The following is a 24,463-nucleotide window of genomic DNA, read 5'->3' on the forward strand; positions in this document are numbered from 1 at the left end:
ACAAAATAAAATAATTTAAAAAAAATGTTTAAGTTAAACGGTTTTATTGAAAACAATACTTACATTAAGTAGTAATAATACTAAAAGATAGAAAATAATTAGGTAGGTCCTAGGTACTAGTCAACACACTGCTCATCAATCTAGGGCGTTGATCAGACAATTAAATAAAAGCGTTGGACGCGTCAAATTTCTATTGATAGTCATAAGTAAGACCAACTGAACCTTAATCAGGTTATGATACGCCTCACATTTTTAGAAATTTGACGCACCCAACGCTTTTATTTAATTGTCTGATCAACGCCCTAGATTGATGAGGAGTGTGATGACTAGTACCTAGAACCTACCTAATTATTTTCTAGCTTTAGGTATTATTAATACTTAATGTAAGTATTGTTTTCAATAAAACCGTTTAACTTAAAAATTTTTTTTAATTATTCTATTTTTTATTTTTTAATATTATTCTTACTTAATGTAAGTATTGCTTTCAATAAAACCGTTTAACTAAAAATTTTTTTTTTATTTATTTTATTTACAGAAATTTCACTAAAAAAATGTGAACTTGTGTGCTCCAAAGTATTTTGATGTCACTTCTACCGGACTGTATATAATATTTGTTCAAAGAGCCAAATCGGACAGACAAGTACGAGTTTTTTGAATACCTAAATTTTTGCGACACCTAGCGTGAATTTTTTTTATTAAAGCGGTTTCTATTTCTGTATGTCAAATATGATTTCCAAATATGAGCCAAATCGGACCACAAATGCGTTTTTTGTGAATATCTCGATCCATGCGCCACCTAGCGGCGATTTTTTTATAGGTCGCTTTCTATTCTTGTATGTATTATGTGTTCCAAATATGAGCGAAATCGGACCACAAATACGATTTTTGTGAATATCTCGATCCTTGCGCCACCTAGCGGCGATTTTTTTCTTATTATTGCATTGTCATCGGGTTCTGAACTATATTATAAGTTTCAAGCTTGTAGCTTATCGGGAAGTTACTTAAATTTTAATTACAAAATTCGCGCTGGCCGTGCAGACTGTCTAACAAGGACGTGATTGTTGATTAAAGTATCTTAACCTCAACTGACTACAGGAATAGAACATACCGAAAACGTGGAGAATAAGCGATGTTTTCGATTAATTTAAACTAGCAGTGTTTTTTTACTAAAAAGTCTCCTCTTGTTCAAAATTATTAAAATTTTTTTAAGTTGTCGAGAGGAGTTTTCGATAACGATAATAATTCAGGTAAACGGAAGGAGAGATAAACGGAAATTTAATGAGCATTTCAAATTCATTGCGTTACAAGTTATCGTTTTGGTGGTGAAATAAAACAAAAAATAAAAATAACATTTACAGCAATCACAATCTTCTCACCTGGTATACTCAAAGCGCTGGTGCGCACTTCACCCGCGATCTGCGTCGGCAAATGCTGTACAACATTAGCTGTGGTAACAATCACCGAACCGGAGCTACTTTGCTGTCCCGTATTCAACTGTGTAGCGCCCAAAGCCGACATTTTCTTTTGCGAAACCATTTCGGTAAAGCGCAAGTAACCACCATTATGCGTCGAGTCTCTGAAGCGTACCATGAAATTCTCATTAGCGCAAACGACAACCAAAATGCGCACAGCAATTATAACCGTAGTGAAATGGACATGCTGTTGCATGAAGAGTAATAACCAATCCATGCCAAGCGTTTTGGAAATATCATCACAAATAATGTAATTGACGGTGTTGCGTGGCGTGAAGAGCAGCCCGTGCAGAAGCGAAAGACAACGATTGCGTAGATAAATATTTTGTGCCATAGCCTCCTGTTCGCTAACACCATTGCCGTTAATGCCACGTGGACGCATACTTGGCAGCGCAATCGACTTTTCACTTTGATCGGATTTTGGCAACTTGGCGGCAATGTATTGGCCGAAGAGCAACAAATCACTATGTCGCGGCTGACCACCAAGCAGAGTTTCAATTAAATTGAAGAGTATTTCACGCGTTGAATGATCTTGTATGTTGATAATGATGTGCAACAGCTTGTTGAGTAACTGTAAATTACTCATTATTTTAACATTCTGCTTCTTTTCATTCGATTCAATTGCAAGCTCGAGTAAATGCTCTAACAGCGAACGCAATAAGCCGTTGGGCGCATTATGCCAAATTTCTAAATCGCATAGTAAATCCTGGAAAGCTGTAATATTTGGTATGGCCGACATATCCTGTCCACTGCTTACAGTACCCACTAGACCAAAAGTCAAATGTAGTATATGTGAATTGAGTAGATTCTTCTTTTTCTTGAAAAACATGCCCAACGTTTGATAGCAACGTTTACGATCCATTTCGCTTTGGGCAGCACGATTGCTGCGCACCACACAAGTGAGAGCCTTAACGCCAGCATAAAGTGACTCCACATCCTGAGCCATAGCAATGATGCCCAATAGTACATTACAACCGCCGACGGTATCAATCATGGCTGAGACAGGGTGTGGACTGAAAACGCGCACGCCCAAGTAACCAACAACAACGCCGCCAAGCGAACGGCCAGCGCCCGCTAAATGACCAGCAGAATTGTGCAATATTCTGTTCGAATGAAAAAAGAGGTGAGTCAAAGTATTTAATACAATGTGAAAACCTACCTTATGGGTGTGGCATTTTCATGAGAATTCATGCCTAAAACTTTAGCTATGGATTTGTTATCGACTCGACTGTAAACTTTGCGTATTTTTACTAAAGTCAATTGCGATACGGCCTTGGCATTCAAACCCAATAAAACACGATCTTCCGGTACCAATGGCGCTAGCGCTTCACTTTGCTTACCGAGTTGTGGCGCTTGGAGTGAGCCCATATAATGTGGTCCTAAATTGTAAATGGTCTGCACAGTTTGTTGAGTGAGCACGTCCTCTAACAAATGGCAGACACCTTGTTTCCAGCATAGACGCGAATAACGGCGCCAAATTGGCGGTGTGCCTATGTAACCATAGACTTGACTGGCTACAGCTAGATTGGCAGATCCTGCACCGGGATTTTGTGAGATATAATGTAACTTCTGTGTGTGCATAGGCTATTGAGAGGAGAGGAAAGATAAAATAAGATTAGAAAAGCAAAAAATTTGGTTTTCAAAATTTTAATACTCACAGTTCCATCCAGATAGACTGAGAGGCTGGAGTTTTTCAATACCGCGCGGTTAAGCACAACTACCAAATTATGCCATTGCCCCTCGTGCAATAAATCCGGACACCAAATGCGTGCACTGCTATCATCTGAACCTTCGGGCTCCCAATCACCAAGGCCTGAATGAAGAAAAAATAGTAAGAAAAGAAATAAATAGATTTTCTCTCTTCTACTCACTTTTACTTGGCGTCACCAGCGTCTCCTGAGTGGACACAACAATTGCTTTGTCTCGTGCCGACAATAATATCGACAAGCAAACCAAATTCTCCTCACGCGGATTATGTATAGTGCGCACCAACGTCAGCAGTCGCACGCAATGTGGATCTGTCTTGGGATCTGAAAACTTCTCTACACAAAACCAAGTCGAATATGAGAGTCCAGTTTGTGGTGGAAAAATGCGATCACCAGCGCCAATACCACCAATTGTGTTAGCATCAATTGTGCCACCAGTAGTTGCAGTGGCTTGAGGCGCCAACGAAGGCAGGTATAAGCAACCAAAGCCTTCAGCTGACATATCCATCTCTACGAATGGCGGTAGAGTACTTGAGCCATGAGCACGAAAATCGCGCGGTGTTGTCATCGAAACGAGCGTCTTAATACGTGTCAACGGTACTGGACCACCCATTCTATATGGTTTACGCAGATCGATGTCGGCACAGGACAGCGGCTCACCGAGACGCAAAAACTCGCGTAACTCTGTGGGCTGCAAAGCTTGTGCTGCCAAACGTTCCAGGACATATTGCATGGGTACATGCAGTGGGTGTGATTCTTCGGAGAGTGCGTTACGTGCAATTTTTAGCAACTGCTCAGCAAGTCCGTAATCGCACATAATTTGTTGATTGCGTTCGTTGCGCACTAAAGACTTAATGATTTCACTAAGATACACTTGCAGATTCAGAGCCTGGAAGTAGTTGGATTCATGTGTGATGCTTGGTAGTAGTTGGAGCATGCACAGTACAACTCCTGGATGTACGATACGCGGTTCTGGTGTGGGTTGTGTTAAATTCAATTGATTGGGATGCGCTGGTGGCAGTTCTTTGCTTGGTGAACGAGAGTGGGTATCGCTGAAGAGCGATATAACGCCCGAGAGATTTGGTGTTTCGAAGTTGTCCAATGCGATGCTGTAAAGCAACCGATAAACCACGCAGACGTACGACAATGAGCGCGGAATATCAGTATTAAAGCTGTTAAATAGAAACCATGTGAGAATTGATCAAAAGAGAAATAGAAATGTATCTTACCTAAAATTTAATATATCGCCTGCGAAAACCTCATGGAAATACTTCTGCGTTGCAGTGTCATTTTTGAATTCTCTTTTAAATTCACCCAACTCGGTGCCTCTACCAAAGCAGCCCAGCAGGCGCAACGTATCACACAGCGATGCCGTGCAAATCTCCTGGTGAAAAAATTTTGCATTTGCCGGCTCGAAGCGCATTGCTGTGGCCAAAGTTTGGCATACAATCTGCAATAGTAAAATCAAGTCGTCTTGTGTAACGGCTTGCACATCTGGCCCCACGTTGTTCAATGGTTCATCACATAACTTGCCATCGAGCGAGACAAAAACACTGGTCAGATAAACGAAACCTCCAACTTTTCGAAAGACGGTACGCGTGCGATGTGAGTCCTTCAAACAGCCGAGCAGCATATTGAGTATTTGTATTTTAAATTCCACCTGATAGGATGGCACCGCATGCATAACTGAGAGTATGAAGAGCATATCATCATCACCGCCAGCCGAGAGTATTAATTCCCTTATGATGCCCAGTGCTTGTGGCCGGCAGTGCTTAAATTTCACCAAATCATGTACGCACTTGGCACCACCGCATTCGCGAAATACATTCGCGTTATTGCTATTTCCACTGAGCAATATCGTGAGTGATTCAAGCACATGTTTACCCAAAGTATCGGTCAAATCCTCAACATCATCCTCCTCTGGCACAACTACTATACTTTCATCACATTTCGTAATTTTGCGCACATGTTCGGCATAACGGTTCAAACAGGTTACAAACACCTCAAGTATGCCCACTTCGAGATAGACTTCTTTGAAGACCGCATTGTGTCGTAGAATATTTAGTAGGGTCTTCAAGCAGAGTATACTACAGCTTGTAGAGTGGTTGTTCTTTAGCAGTAAAGAGAGACTGATCAACTCTTTGCACGGCACAAAATTCAATTGAAATACAATGAATTCAAGTAAATCAAAAAACTTTTCTTGAATCTGTGGGCCTTTTAGATGTATGCGTTCGGTAAATTGACTCAATGTATTTTCTGAATCCAATATGAAGTAGTTGGCGTTCTCTGAGTGATATACACGCGAGATGGCATCAAGTATTGTGCAGCAAAGTGCGGGTGAAGTAGATTTTAAAAATACAGTTTGCAGCACTTGGAATGCGTAAATGTTGCGTACACAAGTCTCACGTGAAGTAGCTTGTGGCATTTGAAAATTTTGCATTTTGAAAAGCGTATTTTGTATCTGTGGTGGACGCAATTCGTTGAAGCCGCACATGCACAGTGAGGAGATCATGAGGACAAGATTGCGAATGGCAGCCTGCACTTCTAAGGAATGGCTGCGAGTGGTATCGAATCTGAAAGTGAAGGAAATAAATGATTAGCTTCAAAATCCGATAAGCTGGGGAAGAGGTCCCGAAATGGGAAAGCGTATTATATTGAGCACGTAGGTGGGAGATCATCCAATGGAGCTGGATTATTATTATTCTTGTGCTTTGACTGTTTCTTATATATATAATAGTAAATGAAATAAGTCAGTAAAATTAAAAATGATTTTCTTGAGCAGAAACTATGAAAAACTATCTATAACTTACTCTATGAGAAGACGATAGAGAATATAAAAGTATACGTCGCGACCGTTGTACTTTTGACCTTAGCCAAAACTGCCAAGCGTCAAATCATATATATGTATTTCTTAATTTTTGAGATTTAATTAGTGACTGCATCTGTATTGTATCTGTAATTGAAGCAGTTGTATTGTCAGTGAAAATGAATGGGCAAAAAGTTCTTGCGTCAGTTGAATTTCTAGGATCGTAATTATACATATCGTACTCCTACATACTTTAAACTAGAGCAAACTAAAAAACTTGAAATTTCGATGTTTTGTGTACATTTTTCTAATGAGTATACACTAGGTTGCCGATGTGGTATTGTGGTAGTGTGCTTCCCGACTGCGACGAAGGTACCAGGGTAAATTCCCAGGAAAAGGAACATAACAACACTCTAACTGTTCCCAGTAAGAATTCATCTTATTTACAGATGACGCTGAATTGATCAATCTATTAATAGAATAATAATAAAATACACCACTCCATAATTTAATATTCCACTTCTGACTTTTGCGAAAACAATCCACACTTAAACCAACTTACTTGAGCAAAAAATCGCTGAGGAAGAGATATCCTTTTGATGCTTTAAAATCATCCAATAATATTTGTGACACTTGACTAGAATCCTTTAGGAAGCAAAAAACAGTGACAAACATTTCTACAATTTCCAGTGGATTGCCAAAACTCAGACGTTGCATGTTATCCACGCACAAAGCCATACAACCTTTGGCTGGAGAGAAAATAAAAAAATTTAAATTAAAAACATTCCACGGAAACCAAATAAAATAACTTACAATGTATATAACTAACAACGGCATCGGTCAAGCCATGACGCGATATAGTTGTCAATATTTCAGCTGCATTTTTACGCCACACAATATTGTGCGTTGGGCAGGGTGAAGTAATGGCTGAAAAGAGCAACGTTAAATCGTCCATACGCGCCAATTCTTCAGCTGGATAAGGGTATGAGCATAGTTTAACCAGTAACTGGACAAACACCTTCTGTAACAACGTGCGACGCTCATACGCATTGAAATCGCTCGCCGACTCGCCAACACCCGGCGGCGGATCATCTTCCACCACCGGCAAATCGAAGAACAAGTACAAACATTTGACAAGCGTAGACGGCACTGAAGCTGCTGTCATAACCTGTGACGGACAAGAAAAAAAACGCAAAAAAGAATGAATTTAATTGAATTAAAAATATTTTTACAATTTGTGAAAACACGCTACTTTTAAAATCAAGCAATAAAAAAAAACCAATGCAAGAAATTTGGTGTTTCTACAAACTAATCGAACTACTACTGGGTATCATCTGTATGGTATTGCATGTCCTAGGCTTCCTGATAACTGAGCCGGTGCCACACAATCTCTTCTATTGCGGCACTTTTTCCAGCTTTACCGTATTCGCATTTTTCAGCATTATCAATATATTTTTTGGAAATGGCCGTTCTGTGTTAATGGAAGCGATTCCCGCCACGATCGGTGCTATTGCACACATTATCGCTTCGTTGTTATTAATGTATCATGCAGAGAATGATTTTCATCTAATGTTTCTTACTGACTATGAAGAACTTCTTCATGAGTATTTTTTCTATTGCAAAGCACAAAGTATAGCGGCATTAGCTACTGGTGGGATGTATATGTTGCATGCAACGTTTGCTTTTGATGCATTTTTCTTTAAATACAAGCCACAGGAGGGTGCCTCTGTGGAGACCGAAGTTGAAGAGGATGACGAAGTGAGTGGAAAGGTGTCACGACATCGGCAAAGTATAGAATTGTTTGTGCTAGGAAAATGGATACATGGTAAACTGATGCATTGGAAATGGTTTCAAAATATAGCGAATAAGCCATGACGTATAATTAAAGGAGTTGGCGGTTGCTTTTCATAAAACTTTGTTGCAGTTAAGAAATAAATAGTTGCAGATTGATGTCCTTAAAAAAGTCTAAACGTTTTAATGTTATGTAGTCCTTGAGAGGAATATTTTCTGCCACGTATAACATTCATCCATTCGCATAACATGACCTAACTAAGGAAGTCTGTGTACTTTTATTTGTTGCACTATGTACCCATCTGCGTAAAGCTCGCTATTAAACCTCTTTCGAAAACGTCATTCACATCATGGAATGAACCATAAATCTTCCGGAAAAATTTACTCGAGTACGTCGAAGGACATCCCATCTTCTCTGAACATAGTGCCGATTCCGAGCCTTATAGCAGAAGTGGAATTGCTTGTCGATTACCTACTCAGCTTAAAGTTGCACTTATTGGCAAGAGTGATTCAGTGTTGGATTTCTAGGCTGACATTGTTCTCGCTTTTAACATTGGTTCACAAAGAAATCGAACCACCTTGAATTAAAAGTGTAATAACACATCCTTGTAAAAACAAACTCGGCCCTCTTTTAAAATATCCTTGATCTATAACCTTTTTAATCCCCCATCTGTATACCGTACCAACCTGCATCAACGACACATCACCTTTCGCCAACAAATTTAAAGTTGACAACAACATCCAACCGCTTTTAACATTGGTTCCCAGAGAAATCAAACCACTTTGAATTAAAAATGTAAAAAGACGTCCTTGTAAAAACAAACTTGGCCCTCTTTTAAAATATCCTTAATCTATAACCATTTTATTCTCCATCTCTATTGCGTACCAACCTGTATCAACGACACATCACCATTCGCCAACAAATTTAAAGTTGACAACAACATCCAACCGCTACTAGTCTCCTCAGTTGTTTCAATCTCTAAAAACTTAACAATTGCAATTGATGCTGCTTCTGTGCTCTGATTGGATGCACGTTTACGTATCTCACTGACCATCAGACGTGAAACTTGCTGACAAAAAGCCACAACATCCCAAAACTTTTCGCTCATATCTGTTGCGGGACAAGTGCTGAAGACCTGTTGCCAAGGAAGAAGGGAGAACGTAAAAATAATACAATAACAAAAGGTTATATTATTAAAGTGTCAATTAATTACCTTGCAAAATAACGGCAACATCTGATACAATTTCATATCCCTTTCTTGCTCACTAAGCACCTCTTTAGGATGTGTGTACTCATTAAAAAGTTGCTTGAGCGTAAGTAGGCTCATTTGTATGCGCGCATCTGTGGCAGACGTAATAACATCGTCTCCTGAACGTGTACCGCTTGCTGCGATAGCCGCTGTAATATTACCATTAGTTGTCGCACCTGTGCCAACTCCGGCGGTGGGTGAACCCGAAGCGCTGCCACTACCACGTAACTTACGCTTTACATTCATTTTTTGGTGACTCTCAATGGTGTGGATATCACGAAATGTTAGTTTCGTGTTCTTTTGTGGCTTCAACTACGAATGCGGCAAAACCGCAGCCACACCTAACACCACTGCCCCTTTTAAGGGCGATATTTTGTGTGTGGTGTGTGTTGGTGCTTTTCAAAAGTTGAATGAAACCTTTGAGTGGTTTATTGGTTTATAAATTGAGCGTGGGGTTATTTCGGTTGTTCACTGTGTTATCTGAGAAAGAGAAAATCATTTATTTAGTATACGAAGTGATATTTGTTTAAATGTTGTGATGTTTACAATATGAAATTTTCCATTTATATTACTGCGTAATGACTTTTAAGACTGTTCAGTAAATCATAGAAGCGTATCTAGGAATAAAGAATACTACGATGATTCTTTGACCAAAAATTAACCTTGTTAACAGGTCAACAGATGCACATGGCGGGTTTTCGATGATTTCTACCTCAAAAGAACCATCAACATCTTTTATGGCTTGTCGTTCGTTTTTCTAATGCTACATCGCATAGTATAAGATAAATATGACTGCATTACTTATTTTTGAAAAAGAGTTAACAATTTTAAGAACTTGTAGTGCATTTTAGGTTTCATAGTGGACTCTAAGTAGGTGTTCACCCTAACTCTTGCAAGTTATTCAACTCACAGCTAACGAATAGAAATAAGATATGCCTGCCGCTTCAATGTATCATTAGGTATGATTCTTAACGATACTTATAACAAAATTTGAAAATTTAGAGAAATATTATGGAGACAAACAAGCTATTTATGTACATATTAAGCTTCATATAACTTTGAAATGAAAAATCAAATGAAATAAAAGAATGGGGAAAACGAGCATCCGATATCCTTGTGGCAAACCACAAAGCTACCCCCACGCCAATTTCTGTTGCGACAGCCAATTAATGGAATGTGAATAAGAATATTGCTTTTAAAACAAAAAATATGCAATTGAAAATTACATGTTGTGGAAGGACTTAAAAGGCTGCAATTTGTTTTATACAATAGCTTTACGATGATAAAATTAAATCAGAAATAAAAATAACTTCCAAACTCAACACTTCTTTGTTAACACCTAAAAGTCCGCAACAATTCAAGCTATTCTGTGAAAGAACAGGGATACACATGTGCGCGATAACAGAATTTGAAACAAAACCATCAATAGCCGAGTTTTTTTTCACACGCGTATACGTTTGCGCGTAAAAACGCGTATCATCGCTTAGATAATGCTTAGGAGACTCATCTAGCGGCAGTGGTTAAATAACAAGCTACAGAACAGGGTGTGCTAAAATCGGAGACACAAACCTCTGGTGGCTATAGTGTATAACATATAGATGAATCGGTTGCGATGAATAGTGGATACACACCATTTTTAGAGGTGATACATAGAATTAGTGTAGAGGTGAAACATAGACACATACTACAGTTACATCTCAGTATAATGCGCATTGAAATTCAGTAGTACTAATTTTATGCGCAGCAATTTTCGAGGAGTATTTAAAGTTTGACGCTTAGCAGTCCATATAAAGTTTGAGCGTAAAGTAGATAGATGTAAAAAAAAACACAGCTAATATTGTTAAGAATTGCTCTCTAACTACACTTTTTGGTAAACCCTTCAGATATGCAACATTTAAAGCTATTCTATGAAAGAACAGGAATACACATGTGCACGATAACAGCATTGGAAACAAAATCGACATTAATATTGTAAAGAACTCAAAGAGAATTGCCCACCTACTTAATATTTTGATAAACTCTAGAGATTTTCAACATTTCAAGATGTTGTGTTTCGCACACACGAGCACGTTAATGCGATTGGAAACAAATTTCTACATTCATCTGTCACGAATTGAGAAGAACTTCCATCTAGCTACACTTTTTGGTAAAGCCTAAAAGCTAATATGAAACATTTCAAAATTGTCTACTACACAACAGAGAGGCACGCGGAAATGCTAGGGTAGGTTAGGTTGAATTGGCCGGTCCCTGAGGACCTCACATAGACTGATTGAGTCCGTAATGTTACCAGAAGTTTGTTTTAACGACCAAACTGAAAAACCCTATCAAAAACCAGGAGCTATGTTATAAAATAACTCCGTCCTCTTGGCAAATACTAGAAGCTTCCTAGTACTTAAGCCACTTTCTGCTTCTAGATCTGACAGCTGCATCACTCCTAATAGCTGGAGTCTTAGCCTGGCAAGTGCAGGGTACGAGCACAGAACGTGCTCGAACGTTTCTTGCTCTAACCCGCACTTCCTACATCTGATTTCACTGACCACTTTTTAGCTAGTTCATCCGCTTTTTCATTCCGATCTATTCCCATATGCCCTGGGACCTAATGTAGATGTATGCTTCTCCCTGTCCCGATTCTCTCCAGCGACTGCTTACACTCTAACATGCATTTAGATGCTGTACTATGCGAGATTATTGCCTTAATTGCTGCTTGACTGTTAATATAAAAGTTAACACCGTTGCAGCTTAAGCTATTCTCTTCCAGGGTTTTTACTGCTTTCGTTACGGCTGATATTTCCGCTTGGAAAACGCTACAGTAATCCGGCAGCCTGTAGGATCTGCTTAGTTCGGGATCAGCCAGTATACCGCAGACCCTATTCCTCCCACAACTTTGGAACCATCTGTGTACACATGTATCGCCTCGTTCGCCATTTGCGCACCTTTGCGCCAACCGCCGACCTCTATTGTGGCCTTAAGATCTCCCTCGAAGCGCAGATAGGGAATCAGGTAGTTGTTGTTGTTGTAGCAGTGCTTCGCCCCACCTAACAGACGCGACCGATCACAAACTGTCATCAATATCCTCTAACGGGAGTCCAAGGAAACTTGCTGTTTCAACAGGGGTGGACCATAGGGAAAGGGGTGTTAGAGGCGTTGGTTCCACATTACAATTAAAGAGATGGTTGGTGTCATGTGGGGACACATTGCAAGCGGGGCATACATTTTGTATGTCGGGGTTGATTCTGGATAGGTAAGAGTTTAACCTGTTACAGTATCCAGAACGAAGTTGAGCCAGAGTGACACGCGTTTCCCTGGGGAGTATGCGTTCCTCTTCCGCAAGTTTTGGATACTTTACTTTGAGTACTGGGTTCACCGGGCAATTCCCGGCATAAAGGTCCAACGCCTGTTTGTGGAGTTCACCAAGGACCTGCTAGTGTTTTTTCGCTTCATACGGCTGTGTTCTCAGATGCCGTATTTCCTCAAAATGCTTACGGAGATGACTCCTTAAGCCTCTAGGCGGTGCTGGCTCGTCAATCAGATGTCTGTTGGGATGCCCAGGTTTCTGGGTATTCAACAGGAACTGTTTGGTCAGCATCTCGTTTCTTTCCCTGATGGGGAGTATTCTCGCCTCATTATGTTGATGGTGTTCTGGGGACATAAGAAGACAGCCCGTGGCAATTCTGAGTATGCAGTATTTTGGCAGGCCTGTAGCTTCTTCCAGTGGGTAATTTTTAGGCTTGGCGACCATATGGGTGACGCGTAGCACGTAATCGGCTGGCTAATTGCTTTGTATGTAGTCATGAGCGTTTCTTTATCTTTTCCCCAGGTACTGCCAGCAAGGGATTTGAGGATTTTGTTACGGCTCTGAATTCTCGGAACAATTGCGGCTGCGTGCTCACCAAAATGTAGATCCTGATCAAACGTCACACCCAAGATTTTGGGGTGTAGGACAGTCGGTAGCGTAGAGCCATCGACGTGGATGTTCAAAATGGTCGACATTTGGGACGTCCATGTTGTAAATAAGGTCGCGGAAGATTTAGTCGGTGATAATGCCAGGTTTCGCGAGGCGAAAAAACTGGAGAGATCAGGGAGGTAGCCGTTTATTTTGTTGCATAGCTCATCGATCTGTGGGCCTGGGCCTGTGGCCATTACTGTGCAGTCATCGGCGTAGGAAACGATTGTGACTCCTTCCGGTGGTGAAGGTAGCTTAGATATGTAGAAATTAAACAAAAGTGGGGATAGGACACCACCCTGTGGCACCCCTTGTTTAATTCTCCTTGGCTTTGATGTTTCGTTTCTAAATAGCACCGATGCCTGCCGACCACCCAGATAATTTGCGGTCCACCTTTTAAGACATGCGGGAAGGGTAGACCCTTCCAGGTCTTGCAGTAACGAGCCATGGTTGACCGTATCAAAAGCTTTTGATAGGTCTAGCGCTACGAGTACTGTTCTATGGTGGGGGTTTTGATTTAAACCGCAATTTATCTGGGTGCTAATGGCATTTAGCGCGGAGGTAGTGCTATGGAGTTTTCTGAAGCCATGCTGATGGGAGGCTAGTTGCAAATTTGCTTGGAAATAAGGGAGCAAAATGGCTTCGAGCGTCTTTGCTACTGGCGATAGGAGAGATATCGGACGATACGACTCTCCTATGTTAGCTGGTTTACCAGGCTTTAGTAGCGGGACCACCTTGGCCATTCTCCATTTCTCGGGTATGACAAAGGTGGAAAGAGACAGGTTGAAGACCTGCGCTAAATATTTGAAACCCTCTTTCCTTAGGCTTTTAAGCATCGGCATGGCTATGCCGTCTGGGCCCACTGCTTTGGATGGTTTAGCGCGACCAATGGCGTCCTCAACCTCTTTAGCGGTGATGGTGATTGGTGACGCGCTGAATTTGTGTTTATGTGCGTGTCTGTTGGCCCTCCGTCTAACTTTGTCGACCGTAGAATGCATTATATATTGTCGGCAGAAAGCGCTCGCGCATTTTTTCGCATCCGACAGCACTTTGTCGCCAAAGGCGATGGAAACTTTGTCTTTGTGCTTGGTCGGATTCGATAGGGACTTTACGGTGGACCAAAGTTTACCCACACCGGTAGAGAGGTTACAACCTCTTAGGTGCTCCTCCAATTTCGCCCGCTTGTGTTCATCCACAAGCAATCTGATGCGTTGGTTTATATCCCTTATTTGGGGATCGCCTGGATCAAGCTGCCTTATAAGGTCACGTTTTCTCGCTAAGTTTGCGGCCTCCGCCGGGAAGTGGGGCCGGATTTCGGGAATTCTCCCGGTGGGAATGAAACGTGCCGAGGCGGATTCAATGACCTTGCGGAAGGCACGCTCCCCTTGGCGGGCATCAGTCGGGATAGGGAGGGCAGCAAAGAGGTTGTCTGTAAAGGATTTATATTCTTCCCACTTTCCTTTTTTAAAGTTTATGAAAGTGCGTTTTTCGGTGACGATGAAGTCGGCGGTACGCTCGAGCGAAACAAGTATAGGCAGGTGGTCGGATGCCAATGATACCATCGGCTGCCAGTTGACGCAGTTTACGAGTTCTGCGCTCACGATTGAGATATCTGGCGAACTGTGACAGCTTCCTACCATACGTGTGGGGGCGTCTCCGTTTATTGTGCAGAACGTCGTTTCTTCTATTTGATCCGCCAACATCTCGCCCCTACTGTCCGCCCGCAAATTTGAGTGCCATAGATCATGATGGGCATTGAAGTCGCCTAAAATAATGCGATTGTTTCCAGTGAGTAAGGCTCTGATATTAGGGCGGTATCCACCGGGGCAACAGGTGGCAGGGGGGATGTAGATGTTGATGATTTCTAGGTTTGCATCGCCTGACCGGACAGATAGGCCTTGACGTTCTAAGACGTTGTCCCTGCGGTCGATGCCAGGATCAAATATGTGATATTGCACAGAGTGGTGTATTATAAACGCGAGGCCGCCTCCATTTCCGCTCTCGCGATCTTCTGTGGACATTATACCCAGAGCAGGTCTGCAATGCACGCCTGTGAGTTTAGTCTCTTGAATCGCAGCAATGCGGATGTTGTGCCGCTTCATGGAATTGACTATCTCCGTAATCTTCCCAGTTAGTCCATTACAGTTTAACTGCAGAATTCTGAAGTGCATGAGGGGAGACGTCGCCACTCTGGGGGTAAGTGACGGGTGACTACGCCTGGGTTGAGGAAGGCCAGGACGCAATTGCTGTTGTGGCCCTGGGACTGGGCGTCCTTGGGCAAGCATTGGGGTACCCGGATGATTTGGGTTTGCGACCTGGAAACATGGCGCGATGAAACCCGTCGAGGGGTTGCCGTCGCGGAGACCAGAACATCTAGGAAAGTGGCACCACCCAAGGCAGGAGCTGCATTGGGCGGATGTCGCAAACATATATATTCTGTGCTGGCAAACGGTGCAAACGGAGGTAGGGACTAAGAGTCTGGTTCCCTGACCTACACGATTGCTGCCGGAAAAGAGGGGGGGAGAAGACGGGGGCAGGGGCTGTTGCTCAGCATTGCTTCCGACTCTACTACGAAGATTGTAGTTATGAGTGGTAGCAGCTGTTTGAGTTGTTGGCGCCGTAAGGCGCGAGCAGCAGCGGGTACTTGTTGTGGCTTGCTGAGCAGCGGGGCTGCTGGAAGGTAATGGGGGGGCGCTTAGACGTAGACTACGGGGCGCCCTTGGGCGTGAACAGCAAGGAGCCACAAAAGATTTATAAAAGTTACGTGGACGTCGGGTTTTGGGATCAAGCCCAGAACAACCTGTCCGATGCAACCATCCCTTACACGAGACACACTGAACAGAGTATGACCGTCCTAAAAAGATTCTTTTCCGGCAGATGCAGCAAAACCATTTCTCAGGACCGGGGTCAGGAGACGGACCCGGATTGGATTCGATACCTTCCCGGAGCAAGAGAATATGGAGCAGTCCTGCTGCAAGGAGCTGCTGGGAGGATGACAATTTGTGGGAGGGACGAAACAAATTAAATGGGGTTACACTGAAATGACAGTCCTTGGTCGGGAAAAATCCCGAGTCGCTCCGGTACATAGAACCGACTGCCTTGGGAATCAGGTAGTCTGTTCGTCTTGTGATTGATGACGCTATACTACTATGGCCATATGGTCGGCGCTCAAGCTGCCCCGAGGCACCGAGCCTGGTTGCAGATGTTAATGTTATGTTCTTTGCTACCAGGCCTACAGGTGGAATGTGCAGGATGACATACAGTGCAGACGTCGGATGCTAAGCATCGATAGTCTGCATACCCCCTCTAATTTTTTGAGGTATGTAACTCCATAGTATAGGATAGGGCTTACAATCGCTGTAAAACCCCAATGAGAAGGAGAGGGCGATAAGCCCCACGTACACCCCAGCATTCTTTTACATGCATAAAGTTCCGTTGAGGCCTTCTTCTAAGAAATGCTAGTCGAAATAAATTCATACGTTTATGTGTCACGAATTGAAGAAAATTTTTCAGTTAAACCTTTTGTCAAAGCCCAATAATATGCAATATTTTCAAATATTCTACAAAATAACAGGGTGGTACATGTGTACGATAATGCTAGTAGAAACGAATTCTTACATTTATACGTCACGATTTTAAGGAGAAAAGGAGAAACTTCAATTCAACTTCTTGTTTAAGCCTAAAGATATGTAAGACTTTAAATTATTTTATGAAATAACAGGGATACACGTGTACACGATACAGAAACTGGAAACAATTTCGCACATTTAGTATGTTTAGAGATTTTGACAGCTCTATTCAAGACTTCCGATAAGTGTTTACATTAGAATTCTAATGTAGTTCTCTAATACATCTCTAATCAAAACCTATGTTAGAGAACTAGAAAAGGATTAGAGAACGATTTGAGACACACTAGATATGCGATGTTGTCGCAGTTATCGTCTATGTGGACGACATGATCACTCGTATTTAGTGTTATACAAAAGAAACAAAAATCGTAAAAAGTTGTGCGAAAATATTGATATTTGCAATATCAGTTTTCCATTTGTAATAATTAAAATTTACTAAGTGAAAATGAAAAAAGGTAAACAGGAAAATTCGGCAAACTTTAGACATACTATTTGGCTGGCATTATGAAAAAAAGTTGCCCATATTTTGTACTGTATGTATCCATTATAAATTTCCCAATTGTCAACCTCACCTACGAGAACCACGGGAATCCTGTTACAAATATGAATGTGTCATACAGATATTTAGCAGACCAGGCTCTGGTGACCCCAAGTTCCTCATGGAACTAGGGTGTGGGAGAGGGGGGCGTTATGACCTCGAAGGTTTACTGTGGTCATAATAATCGTTCCTGAGATGGTCGGGCTAGTACCATAATGGTGATTTGTTACCATATCCGGCAAAGTGCCATCAACATCGATAACTTTCCCCAAAACCTTCGGGTAGTGTCTTTATCGTTAATACAACAACAACATTATACATTTCTATTCACGCATAACCAGAAAAGGCAAAATGAAGCAAGTATTCATGCTTTCCATGGCTTAATCTTATACCCCTATCCTTTCAAGTTGTAGTAATTTATTAAAGAGAAATAAGAAGGATTAGCCTGCTTCAATCAACGTCTCTCCTTTCCGCATCCACCTCCTATCCGTCTAACCATCCATCAAATATTCAGCAACACATACAACTAGCGAAATTTAGATCCATCCCTTCCACCATCAACTCTCTAAATCCCGACATTTGTTCTCACACTTTAACCTCCGGCTCAATCTCTCATATAAACATTTTTAATGACTTATTTAGGTTAATTTTCCAGACCACCAACAAGAAATGACTTAATTACTTTGTGACTTGTCTACATGCCTCTGACGTGAACAAGAAAATTGATTTATGTCAAGAGGGCTACAACTAATATAATTATATAACAACAAAACGGTTAAATGTAGAATCTATATGTAAATACTTTTGCATGTAGGCAAGCATGCGTTGAAGTTTGCAAAAAAGTTGGCGTCTGAAACAAGTTCGCGTAAACATTTTAATCTAAAATATTAAATTACACCGAGCAATATGCTTTTTAATGCCAATTTTTTTTTATATGTAAATGTACATATGAATGTTTGTTTCTTGATCTTTGTGTAGACATAGCAGCTGTTAAGTATTATCGTTTTTTTTTTCTTGAGAGAAAATTACATCTCTAACATAAATCGATAGTTTTCTCATATTCAAAGTGCAAAGTATAGTCTGAATCAGTGAGCTGCAATTATTCATGTTTAAGGTTATTAGTGGACTAACCAAAAAATTTGCATTAGTGCGTACACAAACAAAGAATATCAAGCACTTATATTCACTAAACACATTTACATAGTCATACTTCGTAAAATGAATAACCGCTCATAAGCCACGAAGCAGTTCAGTACTCAATTGTCTTATTGAGCAAGAAAGACAACTGTGTTACACGAAAACACTAATTTGAATCAGTATGACTAACAGTACAATAAAATGAATATAGTCATATCAGTATTCAGACGCTAGCAACACAACGATGTACACGAAACTAAACTAAATACAGCGCTAAAGAAAACCCGACAATAAACGAAATAAACAGTGTATTACACACGAAACCAACGTGCTACTGAGTTAAAGCGACTATGATTTCAGTTTATACTTAACAATGTCATATATGTATGGGACATATGTGTTGCGGGGCACTCGTATGTATTTTCTATTTTATGTGCTAGTCACTCATAGTATTTGTCTGTACTTGACTAAGTACACATTTAGACACAATTTTTTGGCTCATGACTAAGTGCAATAATTTTATTAGTACTCAAAGCAGACCTCTGTCTGAATAAGCCACTGTATATGTGTGAACTCTCGAGCTACATAAAAAATTAGAAAAATAAGTCGTGAATACCAAGTACTCGTGAAGTTCAATTTGTAAACATACAGGTGTACGTCTAGGAAACTAAAGATTTTAGTTAACTTAAGCTCGCCCAGCGGTTGAATCTACACCACAACAAACTTTACGATGACAATCCGAGACGCTATACTCCGATTTTGTTCATGTTTATAATTATATCTCTGGCTCTTTACTTTTAAATAAAATAATAAAAAAAAAAATTTTTAAGTTAAACGGTTTTATTGAAAACAATACTTACATGAAGTATTAATAATACTAAAAGCTAAAAAATAATTAGGTAGGTCCTAGGTACCAATCATCGCATTCCTCCTAAATTTAGGGCGTTGATCAGACAATCAAATAAAAGCGTTGTGCGCGTGAAATTTCTAAAAATGTGAGGCGTAGCATAACCTGTTTAAGGTTCAGTTGGTCTTATATGTATATGACTATCAATAGAAATTTGACGCGTCCAACGCTTTTATTTAATTGTCTGATCAACGCCCTATATTGATGAGGAGTGTGATGACTAGTACCTAGGACCTACCTAATTATTTTCTAGCTTTAAGTATTATTAATACTTCATGTATGTACGTATTGTTTTCAATAAAACCGTTTAACTAAAAATTTTTTTTTAATTATTTTATTTTCAAGTTTTTAGTCTTTATTTAATTGCCTATTTTTTCTCATTCTATTTAGTCCATTTAGTGACTCATTATTACAAATATTCTTTCCTGAGAATTTGTTACAATCTATGTAAGTCCTCAATATATGTATAATCCTTCCAAAGACTTTACTCGACTCTGCGCCACGTATGCTTGTCCCTCCTCCAACTCCAAAATATTTTGATGTCACTTCTACCGGACTGTATGTAATATTTGTTCCAAATATGAGCTAAATCGGACATCATAGGTCGCTTTCTATTCTTGTATGTATTATGTGTTGCAAATATGCACCAAATCGGACCACAAATACCATTTTTGGGAATATCTCGATCCTTGCGCCACCTAGCGGCGATTTTTATTCATAGGTCGCTTTTTATTCTTGTATGTATTATGTGTTCCAAATATGAGACAAATCGGACCACAAGTACGATTTTTGTGAATATCTCGAACCTTGCGCCACCTAGCGGCGATTTTTTTCATAGGTCGCTTTCTATTCTTGTATGTATTATGTGTTCCAAATATGATCCAAATCGGACCACATATACGATTTTTGTGAATATCTCGATCCTTCCGCCATCTAGCGAAGATTTTTTTCATACGTCGCTTTCTATTCTTGTATGTATTATGTGTTCCAAATATGAGCCTAATACGATTTTTGTGAATATCCCGATCCTTGCGTCACCTAGCGGCGATTTTTTTCTTATTATTGCATTGCCATCAGGATCTCAACCATATTCCTAGTTTCAAGCTTGTAGCTTATCGGAAAGTTACTTAAATTTCAATTACAAAATTTGTTCACAACGGCCGTGCATGCGGCCGTGCGGCCTGCCTGTCAAGTCAAGCTAAATAAAACCGTTTAAAAACAGCACTGTATACATCTCACCGTGCATCTGCATGCATAAAAATTGTGTATATACTCAGAGACTTTAATTTATATGTATGTGACGTATTTACCTTGGTTGCTCTTCGATTTCGCTCATATCAACTCTACCACATTCCTTGATTCCACATTACGCTACAGTATAGTGAATGCACTTAAGCTCTCATTCTGTATAACTCCATACAGCATACCACACACTATGCCTACGCTAACACATTCCCTAGTACTGCATACGAAATCTCCGTTTTTACAGATGGCTCTAAACTAAACAACAGAGGCAGCAGCGGAATATTCTCGGAGAAGCTCAATCTAAGCGAGAGCTTTCGCCTACCCGATCACTGCAGTGTTTTTCAGGCTGAACTCATAGCTATCTGGGAAGCAGCCCGCTATCTTGCTAACCTGCAGGTAACCAATTCTATTTCAATTTTCTCTGACAGCCAAGCTGCCATAAAATCCCTGCAATGCAGTAACACCTCGTCACTAGTGGCACTGAAGTGCAGAGAAACCCTCAACAAATTAGCTGAAGATTGCAGCCTAAGCATAATATGGGTTCCTGGCCACTGTGACATCACAGGAAACTGCGCAGCGGATGAGCTAGCTAGGGAAGGCACCAACTTGCAAACAATAACCTCCGCTGGTTGGGCCAGCCCTCCTCTAAACACTTGCAAATACCACCTGCAATCTCTTTTCACGGATCAGGCAAACGCCAGGTTTGCGAGGGAACCTACATGTAGTATATCCAAGCAAATCTGGCCTAAGCTGGATGAAAAGAGATCGCGATCGGTAATATTGTTAAACCGTATTTCTATAAGCCCACTAGTGGGCCTTCTTACAGGTCACTGTCTCATGGGCACTCACGGCGCCTATATGGGCCTGCAGACAAATTACTTCTTCCGTAGCTGTAGGGACGAGGAGGAGATAGAAAGCGTTGAGCACTATCTGTGCCACTGTCCCGCACTGTCAAAAACCAGGCACCAATGCCTCCACAGACACTCTTTTGGGTGCCTTGCGAAGCTTGAATCTATAAACCTAAACGACATCTTGCGTTTCATTATGCAAACGCGCTGGTTTAGCCTCACTGGGGTCTAAACTTTCTTCTTCTTCAAAGGTAGGGTAACAGGAAATAGGGGCCCCCGCGTGGTAGCACAACGGGCCACAACGGCCTACGTGAGTCTCCGCTCGGACAGCGGAGGCAGCCACTCTAACCTAACCTAGTACTGCATACAGTATACCAATACTCATATAGCATACCACTTACGGAGATTATGCTTAAGCTTGCGCTTACGATTCCACTTACACCTTACGCTTACATCCATGATTCCACCATACCGTGAGAAAAGATGTTAACACATCAAACATGTAATACTAATAGTAAGAGAAAGTGCATTGGCGCCCAACAGCATGTAGCAGTAAGTGGCAAATCCCCCAGCGGGTTAGGCGGCTTAATATATACACGCGGCAGGTATGCCTGTCATGAGAGACGACTAAAATACCGAATTGATTCAAGTGGTTGTGTAGTGCAACCCTTTCAGAGGTTACCTTACTAAACCGTTGCCGATATGGTCGCGCTAGTAACTTAATGGTGCTTGTTAACGGAACGTGTCGGAACTGCATCCGGCACCATCAAGTTCGATAACAATCCCCAAACCTTCGGAAAGTGTCCTTATCGCTACAACAACAACAATAAGTAGCATATGCGCTGCCCATAAAATGCGGAAACCTTCCTCCATCATATTTTGAACATATTTCGTGACTCAAATATAACTGAAGATACATTAGTATCATTAACGTCATGTCATATACAATTTCTGCCATCTACTACCTCATTGCCCCACTGATCGACAATCGCTGTTACTAAATCTTAAATTATTGTTCCACACTGCACCTGTACACGAGTGGGTGACGGCATCTTTCCGGTATGATTACCTTTGTGAAGAAAACAGTTGTTGTATCATAGTTCATTAATTATGCCAAACTCGCTGGCTTATAGCATATGCACTGAGTCAGTGATTCATAATTACTACTGCATTTGAGTGATGATGAAAAAATTGGGCGCATCTCAACAATTTTGTAAATATTTTGTTAAAAAAAAAAAAATATCATAGAGTTACCAAATTCCGCATGAAGTTGGATGAATGATGATGAAGGGGTTATGATAAAAAAAAGATAGTGATTCACACCTCGACGAATGAAAGCTTAGCAGCGAAACGCGCGTTACTCTGTTACTGATATTGTAACACGCTCAACTCTTTCTCACCCAACTAAGGCATAAGCGAAGTTAACATGTCCTACATGCTATGTGTTCCGACATGAGTCAACCAACAACTGTAATATTGAACTAACACCTCTAAGAGGAACTTCTCTATGGTCCAACCCTGCTGAAAAACTTCCATTAGATGACCTCTATGAAAATTCTTGTTTGAACTTTTTCTACTACTTCTTGTAGCTATAAGGAGACTGCCGAATATTTTGATGAGTTTTACCGATGTTGATAGCCCTTTGCCGGATATTGATCGGATACGTTACGGAAAATAGCACCATTAAGGTACCAGCCCGACTATGTCGGTAACGATGTAATATGACAATGTTTAACTTTCTATGCCATGCAACCCCCTCCTCCGTGCGGAGTTTGAGGTCGCCAGAGCCTTACCTGCTAAAGAAACAGGACACGATACGGGGATGTGCGGTTGATAATCGGATTGGAGTGCTCCGCCTATCACACAGAAGATCCCGGGTTCACGCCACGGACAAAGCAACATCAAAATTTTAGAAACAAGTTTTTTCAATAAGTAGAAAGTTGTTCTAAGCGGGAGCCCCCTCGGCAGTGTTTGGCAAGCACTCCGAGTGTATTTCTGCCATGAAAAGCTCTCAGTGAAAGCTCATCTGCCTTGCACATGCCGTTCGGAGTCGGCATAAAACAAGTTGGTCTCGTCCCGCAAATTTGTAGGAAAAATCAATAGAAGAGATAGAGAAGCTTGGCCTCAAATTTCTTCGTAGGTTATCGCGGCTTAAATTTATTTTTATGATAGTCCTTTGTCAGATATGTATCCGATAGCACCAATAAGGTTCTAGCCCGACCACGTCGGGAACGATTTGATATGACGATGTTGAAATTTCTGGGCCAACCAACCTCCTCCTCCGCGAGGTTGACGATTGGTTTGGAGAAGCTATTAATTGCGCTACGACCCATGGAATCCATTCTAGACTGATCATACCTATTGGTTGAAAGGCATTGATACAGAAGCAGCAATCGCAGCTCGATGGCCTATTTCACCTCTATCAATGTCCTGCACGCCCTTCACGTTGGTGGTACAGGTAGTCAAAGTCAGTCGACCTAGACGGAGAGAAGTGATAAACTCACCCACGCTGTATTCCCAAAAATTATCGAGAAGTAGTTAGGCGGTTATAATGACAACAACAACAACAACAGGAACAATGGCCACCGACCTGGAGGGAAATTGGTAAGCACTTACTTAGTACTTAGCTAAGTCGACATTGAATGTTCATGGCAAGTTGAAGTGTTCATTCTACATTAATGCATTGAGCCTAATCACCTTACCCTTTTCTGATTTTATTTTCGTGCTAGGTTCAACATAACAAGGTTTATCCGAAGAAACCGATGTAATAACGATAATTTGGCGCGATACACCTCCAATGAAGTTAAGGCCGATTTGTGACGTGTTACTAAAAGAATTGTGGAACCCTAATTTATGCCAACTCAGAACGACACCTGCAAGACATGTGGATTTTTGCTGAGAAGCTTTTATAGCAGAAATACAGTCGAAGTGCTTTTAGAAAAACGTTGTCCAAAGAAGTTTGCTATTACCTTTCCCGGAACAGAGAGCGTGGATGTTTTGGTAGGCAAGCTTACCATCCCCACATCACGGCGATCGCTGAGAGAAAGTATACCTAAATCGTTCCCAGCAACGGTCAGGCTAGTACCTAAATGGTGCTATTTTCCGGAAGGTATTTGGCCAAGGATCATCAAATCGATAAAACTCCCCAAAACCATCTGAGAGTTTCCTTATCTCTACAAGAAGACGAAGAA

At 41.1% G+C, this 24,463-nt stretch overlaps 2 protein-coding genes across 6 annotated transcripts in view; one reads left to right on the top strand and one right to left on the bottom strand.

Moving 5' to 3' along the window:
- bchs (WD repeat and FYVE domain containing 3 bchs) overlaps positions 1-24,463 on the bottom strand; it is a 79,678-nt gene that overhangs the window by 21,346 nt on the left and 33,869 nt on the right. For 3 of the 5 annotated variants that reach the window (XM_067765106.1, XM_067765103.1, XM_067765104.1), the window contains 9 exons: positions 8,990-9,505; positions 8,666-8,911; positions 6,798-7,152; positions 6,547-6,733; positions 4,408-5,751; positions 3,344-4,350; positions 3,131-3,285; positions 2,632-3,056; positions 1,377-2,575 (listed from right to left, as the gene is read on the bottom strand). In XM_067765106.1, the coding sequence (XP_067621207.1) occupies positions 1,377-2,575; positions 2,632-3,056; positions 3,131-3,285; positions 3,344-4,350; positions 4,408-5,751; positions 6,547-6,733; positions 6,798-7,152; positions 8,666-8,911; positions 8,990-9,271 (5,200 nt within the window). In that variant the 5' untranslated portion in view covers positions 9,272-9,505. Of the gene's footprint in view, positions 1-1,376; positions 2,576-2,631; positions 3,057-3,130; positions 3,286-3,343; positions 4,351-4,407; positions 5,752-5,988; positions 6,081-6,546; positions 6,734-6,797; positions 7,153-8,665; positions 8,912-8,989; positions 9,506-10,251; positions 10,353-24,463 lie in introns of those variants that run through there. The other 2 variants (XM_067765105.1, XM_067765107.1) reach the window with 2 other exon arrangements.
- LOC137239060 (uncharacterized) lies at positions 7,266-7,859 on the top strand. Its single transcript, XM_067763980.1, has one exon. The coding sequence runs from the start codon at positions 7,266-7,268 to the stop codon at positions 7,857-7,859; it is 594 nt and encodes a 197-aa protein (XP_067620081.1).

The sequence above is a fragment of the Eurosta solidaginis genome, chromosome 2 (assembly GCF_040869045.1).
Source record: "Eurosta solidaginis isolate ZX-2024a chromosome 2, ASM4086904v1, whole genome shotgun sequence".
NCBI lineage: Eukaryota > Metazoa > Arthropoda > Insecta > Diptera > Tephritidae > Eurosta > Eurosta solidaginis.

What these genes read in the sequence shown, in the direction of transcription:
- LOC137239060 (XM_067763980.1), top strand. Translation starts at nt 7,266, where the DNA reads ATGCAAGAAATTTGGTGTTTCTACAAACTAATCGAACTACTACTGGGT.